The sequence below is a fragment of the Herpailurus yagouaroundi genome, unplaced genomic scaffold (genome assembly GCF_014898765.1).
Source record: "Herpailurus yagouaroundi ecotype Mexico unplaced genomic scaffold, PumYag 140, whole genome shotgun sequence".
NCBI classification, from domain to species: Eukaryota; Metazoa; Chordata; class Mammalia; order Carnivora; family Felidae; genus Herpailurus; species Herpailurus yagouaroundi.
The window spans coordinates 53,735,521-53,753,782 of NW_024412395.1; the positions used below are offsets into that span (position 1 = coordinate 53,735,521).

The following is an 18,262-nucleotide window of genomic DNA, read 5'->3' on the forward strand; positions in this document are numbered from 1 at the left end:
CGGGCCCGTCGCCGGCGCGCTGGTCGCGAGACGGGCCGGGAGGAGCGGGTCGGCGCCGCGGGCTGGGCGGAGGCGGAGGCAGAGCGAGCGCGGGAGGTCGCCGCAGCCGGGGACACCGCGCGCCGCTGCCCAACATGGTCGCTGCGCACGCCGCCCATTCTTCCTCCTCAGCCGAGTGGATCGCCTGCCTGGATAAAAGGTAGCTCGGGTCCCCCCCGCCCCCCAAGCCGGTCTGGGGCTCGGCGGCGCCGCCCCTGCCCTTCACCTGGGCGCAGCGCGGGGGAGGGAGCTGAGAGGGGCCGCGTCCCGGCCGGGGGAGGGGGCTCACCCAGACCCCCCCCCCCCCCGCCTCCCGTGGGCGCGCGCCACCCGCACGAGATTCTTCCACGTGGTGGAGACAAGGCAGCGCAGTGGGGTGCGGGGGCAGCGCCAGCCGCTCCGGGCCCCCCTCGCCCGGCCCTCCTTCACCTTCTCCTCGCCCCCCCTCCCCCCACCCCGCGCGCGCCCACCCGCCGGCCCGCCGCTGCAGGCTGCGCTCGTGGGTGGGGGGCGATTTCCCCTCGGCCTCACGGGACGGCAGGATAGCTCCGTACCTTTCTTCTTGCTGTTCAGACCGTAGGGGTACATGTAATTTAAGTTTTAAGGAGGGGTGAGGGGAAGGGCAGGTGCGGAGTAACATTCCTTTTTTGTCCCCGAAAGCAAAGTGTGAGGGACCCAGCGGAGCTGTCAAGCAAGTGTCCTCGTTGAAATTCTCAGCTCCTGCCCCCGCAGTCGCTTGCTCAAGGTCTGTGTTAGGAAGGTCACGCGGGAGACCGCTTTCCCCGGAGTGCCTGCGTCTCGGGGGGGAAAGACCCTGACTCTGAAAAATTAAAAATCACAAAGCATCCTTAACTCCTGACGACAGCTCTACAGAAGGAGGGTGTCCCCGTGTAACAACTGCGGACTGCAATTGTTTCCAGGCTCTGACAGCATAATTCTCTGTTTGTCCAGATTGTGGGTTTAGCAGTAAACAGTACGCAGTATGTTAGCAATTATTCTTTATTACCCTGATTAAAAGGTGATGCCTCTGAACTTTTAAGAACTGAGCAGAGAGATCTTGCAGAGTGAACTGCCTCTGAATTTTCGGGTTTGATGCGGCAGGGCAGTGATTCATGTCTTGCAGCTATCTGCATGACATCTCTATTTGCATTTGTGTGAAATATTTTGGGCTCTGCCATATTGAAATTTTTTACAATTAGCAGATTCCTAACCAGATCAAACTTGAAAATCTTAAATGTGACGTGCTCTGAATACTTTACTATTACAGGCCTTTGTTGAAAAAAATTAAGTAATTTGAGAAAAGCTAAATGTGGCTCATTTGAAAAATTAATATATCTGAGAAATAATCTTTACTTTCAATTACCACACAGTAGCAAGATTTTTTGGCAGACAGTGCCCTATTTACTCGAAAATGATATGTACTAATATTAGAAGAATTGCTTGCAATAAATAGTAAGAGAATTGAAGTGATGGTTAAATCATACAGAATTATGTAGAGGAACTGAGAGCATATTTAAGTGAAGAGGCTGGTAATGTGATAAGTAATCTAAATTTAATAGTTTAGGAAAGATGAATTATAAAAGAAGAGAAAATCAAGCTCTTGTACTTGACCTATAAATAGTAGTGCTTCCTCACCAGTGAATTTTTTTAGATAATAGATTACATATTTCTATTTTCAGAAATGCGTGGCATGCCTTTTCTGAACAGTCCGCAATTCACTGGAAATCCTTTAGTCAATAAGTACTTATGGCAGAATCATAGAGCAGTACTAACACAAGTGGGGTGTATTTGACTCTGTCTTTTCATAATGTGGATCTGCCCAAATGATTTTGCTTAGAATATATTTTTAGAACATAGAGCCACAATCTAATGCCACCACCATTCACAGTACGGGAAAAAACCTACCAAAGGTGGGGGAAAAAAATAAACCTCCACAAATACTGAGCCTAGCATTCATGGAGTATGGGAGAGTGGATAGATCAATAAGTAAGTTAAGGGTTTTAGGCCCAGACTGTCACCAGCTCTGATCTTGGAGATGTCACTTTTACTTCCCTGAGTGTCTGAAAAATGAGGATAGAACTGTCTTACCAGGGATTAGTGGATCAAATAACAATAACAAATGGTGAAAGTAGTACTTTGAAAACTGGGAAGAGCCATGTAAATATTTTATTTTGTGGTGTCAAGATAACCTTGCATTTTTCTGTAGTGCTAATGCTAGAATTCCTTTAAAGAACAGATAGGAGTGGCAATCTCATTCTAAGAGGGCCTTGGGGTACTTGTTCTGAAGTTGCATTTTTACTTAGATTGTTAATTTTGTGGGGGAGGAGGAAGATTAAGGGTGCTGATGGAAGTTGGGAAACTGCCCTCAGTATTTCTGAGAAATGCAATCATGATACCTTATTCCAGGTACTGTGGGGCTGTGTGGGAGGGTGGTGGGGGCAGGGGAAAAAAAAAAAAATGAGTTGCCATTGACTTGGGGGATGGGTGGCCAGAATGGGATAGCTACGTAAACAACTAACCACAATGCAATGGTAAGTGCTTTAATGGAGATGTATGAAATGCTTTGGGAATGCCAAGGAGACAGTTACCAGCTCTGCTTGGCAGGGATGCTTCCTACAGGTTCTTGCCTGGACCTTGGAGGTTGAGGGAGATTTTATCAGGCAGAGAATTTGGGGAGGGCATGCCAAGTAGAGGGAGCAGTGTGAACAAAGACACACAGGTGTGGCATATACATATGCTAATTTCTTCCCAGCCACAAATTCCTTTTGGAACCAAATCGAGAGCATAGGAATGTGTGCTCTATTTTTCTAAAACTTGAAATCACAGACATTTTTAAACATAAAACACACACAAAAAAGAAGGAATGGTACAATGAACCCCTATGTACTATTTGGGGATATGATGCTGGGGGACCTTTTCCATAGCTGCAAAATGTAGTTTGGGTATATGCATCAAGCAAGTGACACCTGTTGTAGAGAGCTAGAAAAAGAGGGACCCAGGGGTTGGAAATAAAAAAGAGGAGCTAGAGGAAAAAGTGCCTGAGTAAAGAAGTACACAATACAAGTTGAAACAAACAAAACAAGGAAAATAAAGCCTTAGAAGTGTTTTTAGACACACCTAGAACGTTGTCATAGGCAGGCAATGCTATAATAACTTGCATGTGGGGAGGGGGTTGAAACATATATAGATACATGCATTAGATTAAAGAAAAAAATCCAAAGCTTTTAATGTATCAACTGTCCAAGTTCTTGGACTATGGTGGGACTGAGGAGATGAGATTGTACAAATACTAATCTGACAATGAGAAAGACATTTGAACATTTGGATGGATAAAAGCCATTGAAAAAAGTCTCAGCAGACATACCGTTAAGCAAAACAAACTTATTATTTCATTGATCTTACATTATTGATCTTACATTATTTTTCATTGATCTTACATTATTTTTCATTGATCTTACATTATTTCATTGATCTTACAATTTTTTTCTAAGCAGGGAAGGTAATTAGAAATGTATTACATAAAAAAACAAAGAAATGTATTACATACCACCCCCTATTTGGGATTTAGGATATGTACAGTATCTGTGTGTTTGTGTGTGTGTGTGTGTGTGTGTGTATGTGTGTGTGCATGCATACATGTGCGTGCTCTGTGTGCTGACCATTGTTTAATTTTACTGAAAATATTTTTCCCATAAGAATTTAAGTTTGCCACCTATGAACTTAAGACCCATTTATAGGTCATAATTCTTATGGTTGGTAAGGCGGTATTTCAAAGATACCACACGTAACTCACAGATGTATAGTGAATCACTGCCGGTATTCATTGCTATGGAGCAGTGGAAGATCTACCAGCTGTCAGTGTGTCTCCTGAGCTAAGAATGGGTTTTACATTTCTGAATGGTTGGAAATAAACCAAAAAAAGATTATGTTTTTGTGACCCATTAAATTTATATGAAATTCAAATTTCAATGTCCATGAACAAAGTTTTATTGGAACACAGCCACACTCATTTGGTTAACATGTTGTCCACGGCTGCTTTCACGCTACAGTGGCAGATTTGAGTAGCTGCCGTGGAGACTGTGTGACCACAGAGTTTAAAGTATTTACTGTGTGGATCTTTGAAGAAAAAGTTTGCCGTGTCCTGTTACAGATGAAAGAATCTGGCTGATTGACCGAGAAATCACTGGAGATGAGAGAAATTGTCTCCCTCTGGGAAGGAGTTCATAATATTCTGGTTTCTCATTCTTCAGTTAGAAGTGTAGCTTGGAGGGACATCCTCAGTTGATGGGCTTATTTGAGGACTGCCGGTGATCATAGGCCAAAGTAGGAAATGAAGTCAACATAGTAAAATCATTGATGTTTCATTTTAAAAACTGCTTCCTATACAGTGTCTATTGCATCTGACTTAATCCCCAAATAGATGTTAACTATTTTGGTGTGATTGAATGAAAGGGGAAGAAATCAAGGAACAAATCTGTTAAAAAACCAAAATGCTTTGAGGCCTGCATGGTGAAAGAGGATGACTCAGAATCCAAGAAGCGGCAGACATGGTCCCACCCCTAAGGAATACTGAAGATCGAAGAAGCACCCAGAGAAAAAGGCTATCACTGGGGAAGGCTGGTGTCCACCCAGACCCAGGCACACCCTAAAGCGGATGACATTACCCTGATGAATTCTCAGGGATTGGTCTGGTTTTGCAATCTCAGATTCCTAATTTGTCAGCACATCAAAAATTAGTACATTTTTTTTTTTCAGGGACATATACAAAGGTATGAAAATCTCAGGTACTGTAAGAATCAGAGACACCGTTCATTAATTTGAAAATAAGATCAAAGAGGTGGACCCTCACCCCCTGTGGCTGATGTACTCCTTCTGTGGGCAAGCTGTGTGGGAGATCCACTTGTTCCAGAAGCCCATGTTGTACCTTTATAGAGAGAAGCAAAGCTGCCAGGAGATCAGGACGCCTACAACTTCTGGCCAGCTCATTCTCTTCCTAGAGTGACAGAGCCTGGGAATTGAATTATAATCAGAAGACAGTTCTGGGAATCCTTCAGGACAGCTTGGCTGTCACCTCTTCCGGTTAGATGACCATTACGTGTGCTCCCATAGCACACTTTGTCCAACACTGTAATATCGTAAGTCAGACTCCATCACAATTTCCTATTTACTTCACTTATGCATCCCTTGATATCAGTTTCTGTATTTCACTCATCGTTTTATCTTCAGTTTCACTGCAACACCGTGACTGTAGAAGGTGCTTATGGGATGAAAGTGAGATTGCTAAATGCATCCTCCTCCTCAGGGATGGAGTAGACCCTGCAGCCTTGCAAGCAAGTCCTTGCACCAGCTTCCTTTGCCTTAGAAAAGGCTTGGGTGGGCACCATAGGCATCTGTCTCTGCCGTAACTTCTGTGTTTTCTTGGCAGATGTGACTGCTTTAAAAAAAATTGACATTGTGTAGCTCTATTCTGATCTATTATTGGAAAAGGTTATTATGGAAAATTTCAAAATATACAAAAAGAAGAGAAAATAGTATGTTTCTCTTATATAGCCCCTTCCCCTTCTGATCATTATCAACGCACAGCCAACCTTGTTTTAGTTATACCCCCATTCATCCCCCAATATCCCCAGAATTATTTTGGTTCAAGTACCAGAACATAGTATTATTTTATCTGTAATTATTTTAGTGTGTATCTAAAAGGTAAGAACTCCTTATGAAGCAAACAATACCATTATCACACATTGAAATATTTGACATTAGTTCCCTAAGATAATCAATATCGTCAGTGTTCAAATTTCCCCATTTATCATGTAACTTTTTCTTTCTTGCAATTTGTTTTTATTAGGATCCATGTAGATTCTGTATAGTTGATAATGTCTCTAAGTCTTTTTTTATCATTATTGTTATTTTAGAGAAGGAAAGAGAGAGTGAGTGGGGGAGAGGGGCAGAGGGGGAGAGAGAGAGAGAGAGAGAGAGAGAGAATCCTAAGCAGGCTTCTGTGCTTGGCATGGAGCCCCATGTGGGTCTCGATCCCACAACCCTGGGCTCATGACCTGAGTTGAAATCAAAAGCTGGATGCTCAACCGACTGAGCCATCCAGGTGCCTCTCTAAGTCTTTCTTAATCTCTGGATTCTCTATCTTCCTTTTTTTTTTTTTTAATGTTTATTTTTGAGAGAGAGAAAGAGACAGGACGTGAGTGGGGGAGGGCAGAGAGAGAGGGAGACACAGAATGAGAAGCAGGCTCCAGGCTCCAAGCTGCCAGCACAGCCTGACGCAGGGCTCCAGCTCCTGGGCCACATGATCATGACCTGAGCCTAAGGCCGTTGCTCAACTGACTGATCCACCCAAGGTGCCCCTCTCTCTATCTGCCTTATAATAAGTTTGAAGAAACATTTTTTTAAGTCTGAATTTTAATCATGCCTTCCATGTTGTCTTCTAATATGTCCCTTTATCCCCTGTATATCCCATAAATTGGTATTTGGATCTAGAACTTGATTGAATTTAGATATGATTCTCTGGCAACAATACTTCACAGAAGTGTTACCTACTTGCAACACGATTGCTTTTCATGATGTTAGTGATATATCATTTTTTAAAGTTTAATGCTTGCTAACTGTCTTATCGGCAACTTCTTGGAGGACATCTCATTGTAGCCTCAAATACATGGGAGCACATGGCATATACATGTGGAGCAATTAGAGGAAAACACAACCCATTATGTAATGAGGGTTAAATTCTGTGGTGCTGATTCTACCTGCCCTAGGATTTTCAGAAAGGAAAGGGACAGCCAGAGCTTGACTCATATTGGAGGCATATGAATGGATGGTGTGCCCATGGAGCAGTGGGCCTGGAGAAGGGTGCCCAGTCCATCACACCCATGGCCCTGCAGCCTGGTCTCCTGAACATAACCTGGGAACCCAAAAGAGTCTTCAGAGGAGGAGTGATGTTCAGCAAAGCAAATTTTGCTTCTTTGTCTTACTTTGTATTCCCCCAAATAGACTCTGGCTATTCCAATGAGGGCAGGACTGGCAGATTCCTTTTAGTTCAATTTCCTATTAATTTTCTGTGAATTCTTAACATTTAATAGCCCTTACATAGTAGCTGTCAACCCCGCGGGGCGCACCCCGGGGCGCCGTTCCAACCTAAGGCAGCTAGTTTTCCTTTAGTCAGATTTAAATCCCTCTTCATGCATCTTGAACAGTGACAGTGAAGAGTGAGTTTTCCCTCCAGTACCTCCAATTCACAGATGAGGGAAAGAGAGAAGGGAAGAGGAGAGACTGCTTGGGGAGCACTGAGAGACTGGGGAAAGAGAAAGAGGATGGAAGTAACTGGGTGGGGAGGATGACAGAGAAAGACCCAGACAAACATATGAAAGTAAACAGTCGGACTGGCTGGAGAGGAGGCACCTGGTTACTGTGTTTACTCAGTTGCTTCCATGCACATCTGCTTCCTTCCCCTGTACAAAAAGAGAAACAAAGTGCTGTTATTACCTTCTTTTCTCTTCATACATACTCTTTCCTGGAGTACCTTTCCATGTCCTGTGCTTTAACTGTGTAGATTCCTTAAACCCTGTATCTTTGGTTTATCTTCTAGACCAGATACATTTTTGTCTCTCCATTGGATATTCCCACATTAATACCCCATTTATATTTAGGGGCAGACATTGTTTGTCTTCACCTACCTCTGCTATAGGGGTTGGAAAAACAAAATATGTACTTTCCTAACCACCCTAGAGGCTAGGTGACTATGTGACACAGTTCTGGCCAATGGGACATAGCAGAGTTCTACTAGAGGCTTCTAGGAAAGATTTTGCTTTATTGATAAAAGACACAGGTGTATTTGATACCCCCATTCTTCTTTTTATCTGGAATTATGACCTAAGGCCTGGGCCTTTGGCAACCATATTGTAATCCCAGAAGGAAGGCCAGGAGAAACACACATTCTAGTTCTGACTTTGTCCAGCTACTAAGTTTAGGTCAATCATTCTGATTTTTTGATTTTTTTAGGAAAAAAATTCCTATTTTCATAAACCACTCTTTGTTAGGTTTTCTATTATTTGCTGTCAAAACTATGCCTAACCAAACAAGTTGATACTCAATTTGTCTCAAATGGACTTCATCTTCCTTAGCCTTCTACTCCATTGGTTTCTCCTCCTTACTCCTATTTTATTGACACTAATTCTCAAAACCTTGACCTTTCCTGTGGCCCTTTTTTCCTCCAACCAGACGCCACTTCTTCTCTTGGCCTTTATATTCTCCTACATTATTTCAGGGCCTCATCATCTGGATCTGGATCTGGATCCTCTCATTGTTTCTCTCTTCCAATTTGGAACATGTGATATATTCAAATCAGCTTTATTTTAGGGTCAGCCAGATCTGTATTCAAATTCTGTCACTCTCATCTTAGCCATGTGATCTTAGTTAAATTATTAATCTTTCTGAACTTCTGTTTCCAAATCATTAAATTATATTACGAAGACCAAGTGTATGGTATGTTGAGGTTTGTGGGCTAATGCAAGTAGAGCTCCTGGTCCTCCCTAAGTAGAAAGCATAGTGTAGGGGTTAAGAGTTTGGGAACCATTCTAGTTTTGATTTTTTTTAAGTTTATATATTTATTTTGAGAGAGAGAGAGAGATAGTACATGGGATGGGACAGAGAGAGAGGGAGAGAGAGAATCCCAAGCAGTCTCCACGCAGAACCTGATGCAGGGCTCACACTCACAAGCCAGGAGATCATGACCTGAGCCAAAATCAAGAGTTGGATGCTTAACCAACTGAGCTATCCAGGCACCCCTCTAGTTTCGATTTTATTAGTGGTGTAATGTTAGGCAAGTTATTCAATCTAGCAGTTGTTTTATAGATTCCTCAGGATTTTCTATATAGACAGTCTTGTTATCTGTGAATACTGGAAACTTTACTTATTTTTTCTGATCTTTATGTCTTTTATCATTTACTTTTCTTGCCTTATTGCATTGGCTAGGATTTCCAGGACAAAGTTGAACAGAGGGTTGCGAATGAACTTCCTTGAATCAGGAAATACTCCTTTTTCTTCTATTTTTTTCTTTCCTCTATTTTAAAAAGAGATTATGCAATGTTGATGTTATTTCTTTTAAAATGTTTTATAGATATCATCTGGCCAAGAGTTCTCCTTGTGGGAAGTTTTTGTTTTTTGTTTTTAAAAATTTTTATTTTAGAGACAGAGAGATTGCAAGTGGAGAAGAGGGACAGAGGGGGAGGGAGAGAGAGAGAATCCCAAGCAGGCTCCACACTTAGTGCAGAGCCGAACATGGGGCTTGATCCCACAACCCTGGGATCATGACATGAGCCAAAATCAAGAGTCAGATGCTCAACTGACTGAGCCACCCAGAAACTAGCCCTAGAGAGGGCCAGTCAGAGTTTCTATTTCATCTTGTATCAGTTTTGATGAGTTGTTTCAAGGAATTTATATGACAATGTCAGATAGCAATAAGAGCAGCAAAGGAAAACAAAGCAGAGGAAACTTAGGTGTGATGTTATTTTACAGAGGGTGGTGAGGTCTTTCTGAAAAAGCATCTGATCCAAGACCTTGAATGAACTGAGAGGCCACCTAGTATGAATTTAAATCAGTGTAATCCACGCTTTACCAAATAGGCGAGTGAGGTATTTTAGTGCCTGTGATAAGGGCACAAGCTGAATAAATATGATACTACTATTTTATTTGGTAACGAGGCCTTATTTTGAGAAAGTGTCTTATATAGTATGTTAGTGTCTATAGTAGTATTTTGGTATTATACAGAAGCAGTATATGCCACAGATAAAGATAATTTCAGAAAATGGTGAAAGGGATAAATTTTCAAATTTTGGTTTATCCTTTAAATATTATTTAAAGCTATTTGAAATACTGTCCATTTTAGGTATTTTTTTAAATAATAATTCTTGAGGAAAAAGAAACTACCACAGGAGAACTGATGAATGTAATACGGATCAGGAAAAATATGATTATTTAAATGAGGTTAAAAGGATATTGGGGGCTCCTGGGTGCCTCAGTTGGGTAAGCGTCCGACTCTTGACTTCTGCTCAGGTCATGATCTCCTGGTTCGTGGGATTGAGCCCTGCATCGGGCTCTGCACTGACAGCGCGGAGCCTGCTTGGGATTCTCTCTCCCTCCCCCTCTGCCTTTCCCTGGCTTGTGCATGCCCTCTCTTTCTCTCTCTCTAAAAAAAAAAAAAACAACAAACAACAAAAAACCTTAAAAAAAGGATATTGTGTATGTGCTTTTGACTGGATGCTGACATTTGACTGATAGGGTATCAACATCCCCATCCTAGTGATAATAGTTTTGGGTTTCATAGTTAGCCAGTTTAGTTTTATCAGTGATGAATTTGTGTGGTACCTCTGTGGGGTCAGTGCTCTTTAAAACAGGCCTCTCAGATAACTATACCAGAGCAAGAAAATGGTCCTGGGTATTTAGAAATCCCAACAGTTTCTCGTTTTGAGGATTTGTTTGCTATCTTAAACAACTCTTCTGTCATTATTCCACCATCTGCCTTTTGATAATGTTTCTTTATTGAATTCTTATCATATTTTTTTCATCAACTAATTAAGTGATATGGTAATATGTTTGTAAATTTTTTCTTGTCAAAAATTGAAGACAATTTGAAAATAGTCTCTGTGGTGATGCAGTGGACTCATAAATATTCCCTGATGGTATTTAAAGACCTGATTTGTAGAGTTAGAACTATCCAGTCAGTAACCAGGTTTTACATTTTACTTGCTGAAAACAATTCAAATACTTAGACCAGGAGTCTCTGTTTAATTATCCAGATCATCAGAGCATAGACAGGAGAGCCCTCTATTGATACAAAAAGGTGCAATTACAGAAAAATAGCAAGGAGATCATATAACAAGGCAGCTATGTGTAGAAGGCAGACTTCTGAAGCATGGCCAGACTTGGATGCCAACTGGTTGAATGGGATTACAATTTTATTGTGCTTTTTTATATCCTTGTGCTGTAACTGTACATTATCAGCTTGTGAATGCACCTTATCTTTTCCTCAATTGAATTTCACATTATCTCTGTTGCTTTGCTTCCTACTTTTTCAGTACTTCTTTGGATATTTATCTTAACAGCTTTACAGGTTCATTTTAGAACTCAACATTCAACAAATTATGCATCATCACTTTTAGGGAAAGAGTGTAAGTATTAGGGAGAAGGGAGAGTGAGGAGTAATAAGACAATAGGATGGAATGATTTTTAAAATGCAGAAAAGTATTTTAATAAGTGGAATAGCATTTGAATCTATTTCTTTTGAATTGACACAAGCAACCTAGGCATAAATTTGATGTGGTGTGCTCAATTGTACTTATTTCTATAATTACATAGATCTCACAGTTTATAAGTTTGAGCCCCGCATTGGGCTCTGTGCTGACAGCATGGAGCCTGCTTTGGATCCTCTGTCCCCCCTCTCTCTGCCCCTCCCCCATGCTCTGTCTCTCTCAAAAATAAATAAACATTAAAAAAAAAAAAGAAAATCAATAAAAGCCCACTGACATTTAGATGCTGAAACAGGTATGTGAGACAGCAGCATAGCTCCTTAGTGTGACATGTGACATGGTTGCTACTGCCCCCATCTCCTTCTCTTTCCTTGGTTTGTGAGAGCTGTTGCTGGCTTGCAGCTGAGAGCTGACAATACACACATCCCCTGCTTCTTCCTGAGAGTGCTCCCAGTTGGCATGTATTAACATGTCTTTCTTCTTCCCAGAAGAAATTGACAGGAGCTCATGAAATGTAATGTACTATGATTTATACTATATTTTAATTGGGGTCAAGCCAAAGAATTTCTGCCTTATAATTATTAATTTACTTTTACAAACCCTATCACTGGGAATTAAATGGTCATAACATTTTGGTGTGTTTTCCTACAGTATTTTTTCTGAGTATGTTTTTAACTTGTTTGAGTTCACACTTAAGATTTCAGGCCTCTTAAAATGAACATTACAGGATGGTCATTTTCCTAGGTTACTAAAACTCTTTACAAATGTAATTTTTATTGGCTGAAATGATATGGATCATACAGCTTAAGTTTTTCCTTGTTTTTGGACAAGTAAGACATTTAAAAATTGTTGCTGTTTTCAATACTGCTATAACCTTTTACATTAAGTTTTTCCCATGTTTTAGGTTATTTCCTTAGGTTAGAGATACCCAAAGGACTAAATTAGTTAATGTGTGTGAAGAGATTTAAGATTTTTGGTATATATTTTCAAATTGCTTTTCATAAAGACAAGAAGATAGTGGGACACCTGAGTGGCTGAGTTTGTTAAGCGTCCAGCTCTTGGTTTTTGGCTCAGGTCGTGATCATGTGCTTCGTGAGATCGAGCCCTGTGTCGGGCTCTATACTGGCAGTGTGGAGCCTGCTTGGGATTCTGTCTCCCTCTCTCTGCCACCTCCCTATTCTCTTTCTCTCAAAATACACAAATAAACTTTTTTTTAAAAAGATAATAAGTACCATTATCCATATTTTACAAATAAGGAAACTGAGTTTGGAAAAATTATATTGTCCAGAGTCACACAGCTGGTAAGTGCCACGGACCAATATGGGATGAAACCCCATTCTCTTTTGACTATAATGGTGTTTAAGTATGTTCTTTGGCATATTAATAGGTAGTGCAATGAAAAGAAGACTCATGATAACAAATTTTTTATCAAGCTATCAAAATGTTCAGTTAAAAATAATTAAGATCTTTTTAAAGGTCCTCACAGCCCTGGACATCACTGCGATGATGATCTGTGGCTGTAAAACACTGGAGGATTGTGTGCTCCAGTCTCTCTTCCTTAGCCCTTTGCTTCCTCACTGCACTCTGTCTTGCCTCCCTGTGCCTGCTTTGAGTGCCTCAAGTGCCCTGGGGTTGCTGGGATGACAGTCTCCTGTAACTCTTACCGTTAACACTGCTCTTCCCAGCCTGAGTGAGCTTCTGGAGACCATGTGAGGAGCCACTGTCCACCCCCTGGATTTGCCCAGGTAATCCCTAGTGGATTGTTTCTTGTCTTCCTCTCTGTCTAGTCTTTTTGGGTTGACATTTTCCCCCTGAGCTCTGTCTTGTACCTCCCTCAAAGGTTAATGTCTCATAATAGGACAAGTAGGATAGATGTGTTGGCCCACACCTGGAGGCAGACACAGAATGAAAAGGTACTGCCCTATATTTATCTTCCTTTATCTTGTATCTTTTTCTTTAGAGTCTTACAGTCACAAACTCCCTAACAATTGCTAAAGTAATTTGAGCTAATGTGTTCAAGAGTTTAACATTTAAACGTTACCTAGAGATGTCAAAGCTTTAACCTAAAGGAAATTAAGATGAAACTCACACAATGAGAGTATTTGCCTGGTGGTTCTTTTTGAGTCACATTGTCCAGATGTGCACCATCTAATGTAGCCCTAATCCTAGCCGGTCTCCCCAGGATGTACCATCTCTTGTGCATTTTGTCTCATTAAAGATTTTCTGTACATGGTTTCTAAATGACAAGAACCTCAAGTTACTCAGAGTGCTGAAAACCTGATGAAATCTTCAAGTTGATGAGGCTGATCTGTTTTAGAACACAAGATTAATTTTTAGATATACAACAATAAACAAATGGCTGAAAGCCAAACAGTATCGTTATCTATAGTGAGTCTTCAGTTATCTAGCATCATAAATTTTGTACAGATTTGTTTTTATTAAACCTTCAAACTTGATGTAATTTAATAATTCTGGTAGAAATGTTATTTAATGGTATTCACAAGTGACATTTAATATGATTGCTTTTCTAAAGCATACTGAATATAATTTTTCTTTTACTTGGTGATTGAGGCTCAGTGTACTGAATATAAATTGGTATCCTGTGCTATAATGTGATTTTGAAGTATGTGGATGATTTGTTTCAGCACCAAATACCTCTGTGTTTTCTTCCTTTTTTTTTTTTTAAAGCCTGCTTTTGTTTCCTTTGCCTGACTCTTCTTCCCTGATGCGCAGAAGCTGTCACTCCTTGCTTGCTGCCCTGTAGTGTCTGTCCTGTCTCCTTCCCTTGCACAAACATGATATCCTCCTTGTAAGCCTTTGGATTTAGAATCTAGGTTATCAAAGTTTATTGGAGCTGTACGTATAGTATAAGGATACCTACTGTGCCCCTGAGGATTTCTCTTCTGAGCAAAGTGTATACATTTCAGAGTTTTAATATTGTAAGGCCTCCATTTTGGTTATATAAAGCCTTTTAAACTTATTTGCTACATGATCTCACTTCTATGATTTTTTTTCTTAATAACTGAGATTTCTGGATAAATATCTTTTGAATAGTTGAGGCATTACTGTAAAAAGATTAATTCCTTCATTCAGCAAATATTTATTGAATACTTAGAAAACACCTCTAGGTGCTTAGGATTCTTTAGGTAAGCAAGAGAAGATCCCTGCTCTCTGAGATCTTACATTTTAACAGAGGAAATAGATGAAAAAATAGTAGATATAATAAATAAGTTACATGTTATGTTTGAAAGTAATATGTGTTATGGAAAAAACACAATGAAAATAAATAAGAGATCAAGAGTACTAGTGGGAGTGGTGAAGATTGTAATATTAAGTAGGTTGGTCAGAATATGGTGCATTGGGAAATTGTGACTTAAGCAAAGAGGCGAGGGAGTTAATCAAGCATATGTTTCGGATGAGAATATCCTGGCAATAGGAATAGCCAGTGTAAAGACCCTGGGGTTGGTCATGTGTGGATTGCTCAAGGAACAGTAAGGAGGCTATTGTGGCTAGACTGTAGTGACCAAGGGAAAGATTAGGAAAGGAAGTCTGTAGAGAATGAGGGCAGGTCATATAGGGACTTGAGAGCTATTATAAAAGCCTCAGCCTTTACTCAGAGTGAAATAGGGAGTCACTGAAGGGTTTTGAGCAGAGGAATGATCTAACCTGACTTTCGTTTTTACAGGATCACTATGATCACAATGTTAAGAAGATGGTGTGGGGGAGGGGACAATGGTGGTAAAAGGGAGATTATTAGGAAGCTATTGTAATCCAGGAGAGAGGTGATGGTGGTTTGGACCAGAGTGACAGCAGTGAAGATGATGAGAAGAAGTAGGAAGCATTTGGGAAGTAGAACCAGTAGGACAGGAAATGAGTGTGGGAATGTGTGAGAAAGAGTAGTCAAGGATACTTTGAAGGTTTTTGGCCTGGGAAGTTGGAAGGATTGTAGAGCCATCTGTTATGATGGAGAAGGCTAGATTTAGGGTATATTTAAAGGGAATGAGGAGTTCAATTTTCAACAATTTGAGTTTGAGATGTCTATTAGACATTCAGCTGGAGATGTTGACTGGAAATTTGATATGTGACTCTGGAGTTTAGAAGAGCAGTCTGAGCTGGAGATATAAATTTGGGAATCATTAGTGCATAGATGATATTTAAAGCCATGAAATTGGGGAACATCAGGAAGTGAGTGTTAAAAGAGGACCAAGGATTAAGCACTACCATCTTCTAACAAGAATTTGGGGGGAAAGGGAATGGCCAGCAAAAGAAGCTGAATAGGAGTGACCAATGAAGTAGGAGGAAAACAACAAAATGTGGAGTATTGGGGAATCTGGCTGGTTCAGTTGGTAGAGCATGCAACCCTTGATCTCAGGGTCATGAGTTCAAGCCCCAGTTTGGGTGTAGAACCTACTTAAAAACAAAAACAAAACAAAAACAACAAAAAAATAAAGAAAACACGTAATATGTCTTGAAAGTCGAGCGAAGATGTTTTCAAATATTCAGATAGTTCGTGTCATGTTGACAAACATGAGGAAGAAGAAAGACTATAACCTGGGTTTGCATTTGAAGTTTTGTATCTCACAGATGACATAGCTAACAGGTCTACTTTTCTACCCCGGTTGACAGTTGGGAGTGTTGCAGACTCTGTGCCAGGTCTCTTGGAATGTTGTTGTGAGGAAGATAGGAGGACTGAAAACAAAAATAAAATAACTCACCCGTAAAGTGCAGGGCAAATGCAAATCCTGTGGCCTAAACTAGAATGAGATCATCTGCCTAAAATGTGGGTAAATGGGAAAGCCCATGGAGAGAAAGATGAAAAATCAAGGTATAGAGGTGCAGAGGACAAGAGGTAGGATAGCTTGAATGCAGTTATGAAAACATAGGGTGTTATTTCTCCCTAACAGATGGAGGAAAGAACAGGGAGTCAACATCACCGTGATAAATACTGAACAGCAAGGAAGCAAACTATCACAGCTGAGGCATGCGGGCTGCTGTGAAACTCAGAAGTGATATTATCAATAAAGCCAGAGTTGGCAAGTATTTAACAAATAAACAACATATGGCTCATTGGTTGCCATGTCCCTGGAAACATCTCCTCTCAGGAGAAAGTGTGCCTCTGTAAATGAGTTTCTAGTTGGTGCACATTGCTTTTGATACATATGGCAGTTGTGAAATTATAACTACCCAGTTTACCTACCTAAGCAAAAATGCTGCTAAAAAGACATCTATACAGTTCTGACTCTGGACAAAGGGACTCAGTTCTTCCTATTTCTTCCATTAAGTACAACTATACACCTAGACATTATATATAAAATAAACAGGAAAAGACTCTGAAAGGTGGAGAGAAGAAGGCATACTGGTTTGGGACTTCTCTTTCTGAAGAAGCTGTAGTAGTGAGTTCCTTGAGTTTTCTTTTTGTCTCATATATTCCAGGATCCTGGAGTAGATAGCAATCCAGAAATGCCAAAGGACACAGGTCCAAAAAAAAAAAAAAAAAATCTTTGACAAAAGTCTGTTTTTTTTGAGGATAAACAAAGGAGTAGCCTAGCAAGATAGAACAAGTTTTAGATAATCTTTGCCCTACTTTAACCAAACACCACAGAAAACACTGCAGTCTCACTTCCACCTTCATGGGTGAAGACTGAGTGTGGAGCCTAAACTTTGACCCTTGCCTAACTGTAATGAAGCAGCCCTTCCCACCTGGATTTAAAGCAGCATAAAAACGCTTCAGTGAGCAATTATGAACATACTTGAAACAAATGAAAAACAATGTGTAAGCAAAAAAGACCTAGCAAATAAATACAAGAAATAAACAAGAACCAAAAGGATATTTTAGAACTGAAAAACACAACAACTGAAATTAAAATTTCAATGGATGGCTCAACAGTAGAATGGATACGACAGAGGGCAGAGTCAGTGAACTTGAAGATACAGTGATAGAAATTATCCAGTTTGAACAACAGAGAGAAAATAGACTGAAGAAAGAAAACACTCAGGGGCCTGTGAAGCTTTTGTTAGATCTTAACAAAAGTTCTAACATTCTTGTCCATTGGTATCTTGGAAGGTGAGGAGAGAGTGGGCTTAAAAAGTACTAGAAGAAACAATTTACCAAAGAAAATTACTAGAAGAAAATTTACCAAATTTGCAAAAGAAATATGCCTACAGATTCAAGAAGCTGAGTGAATCAGATAGGATAAACCCAAAGAAATCCATGCCAAATGTAATCAAACCTCGGAAAATTAAAGACAAATTAAAAATATTTAAAATTCCTAGAGAATTGATACCTTATTTAGGGGGAGAACCAATGAGAATGGTGATTTCTCATCAGAAATCATGGAACCCAGAATGAAATGGAACAACATTTTTCCAGTGTTTCAAGAAAAAGAACTGTCAATCCAAAATTCTGTACCCAGTGATAATAGCCTTCAGGAATGAAGGGGAAATCAAGACGTTCTCAGATAAAAGAAAACTGTGAGGATTTGTCATCAACAGATATACTCTCAAAGAATGACTAAAGGAAGCTGAGAAAGGAAGGAATCTTGGCATATTAGGAAGGAAGACAGAACAATGGAAAGAGTAAGAATGTGGAGCATAGGAAAGAAAGGAGATTGAATTAAACCTGTATAGCCTACAAAACAAATGATCTTGGAGATCAGTAGATACTAGGATGATAACTCTTTTTTTTAACTTATTTATTTTTGAGAGAGAGAGAGAGAGACAGCAGGGGAAGGGTAGAGAGAGAGGGAGAGAAAGAATCCCAAGTGGGCTCTATGCTGGCAGCCGACAGCCTGGAGCCTGACATGGGGCTCCATCTCATGGACTGTAAGGTCATGACGTGAGCTGAAATCAAGAATCAGATGCTTAACTGACTGAGCCACCCAGGCACCCCTAGGATGATAAAGCTTAATACAAGTTCCCTCCTATTTCCACTGGCTTTGTAAAACACACTGATTTCTTCTATGTGTCAGAAC

The 18,262-nt window shown here is 40.3% G+C and overlaps 1 protein-coding gene across 6 annotated transcripts in view; it reads left to right on the top strand.

Annotated features, from left to right (window-relative positions):
* Positions 1-31: 31 nt before the first annotated feature.
* Positions 32-18,262, top strand: part of RAPGEF4 (Rap guanine nucleotide exchange factor 4) — a 288,036-nt gene continuing 269,805 nt past the window's right edge. For 2 of the 6 annotated variants that reach the window (XM_040475406.1, XM_040475408.1), the window contains exon 1: positions 32-199. In XM_040475406.1, the coding sequence (XP_040331340.1) occupies positions 135-199 (65 nt within the window). In that variant the 5' untranslated portion in view covers positions 32-134. The remainder of the gene's footprint in view (positions 200-18,262) is intronic. The other 4 variants (XR_005790363.1, XM_040475407.1, XM_040475399.1 and 1 more) reach the window with 2 other exon arrangements.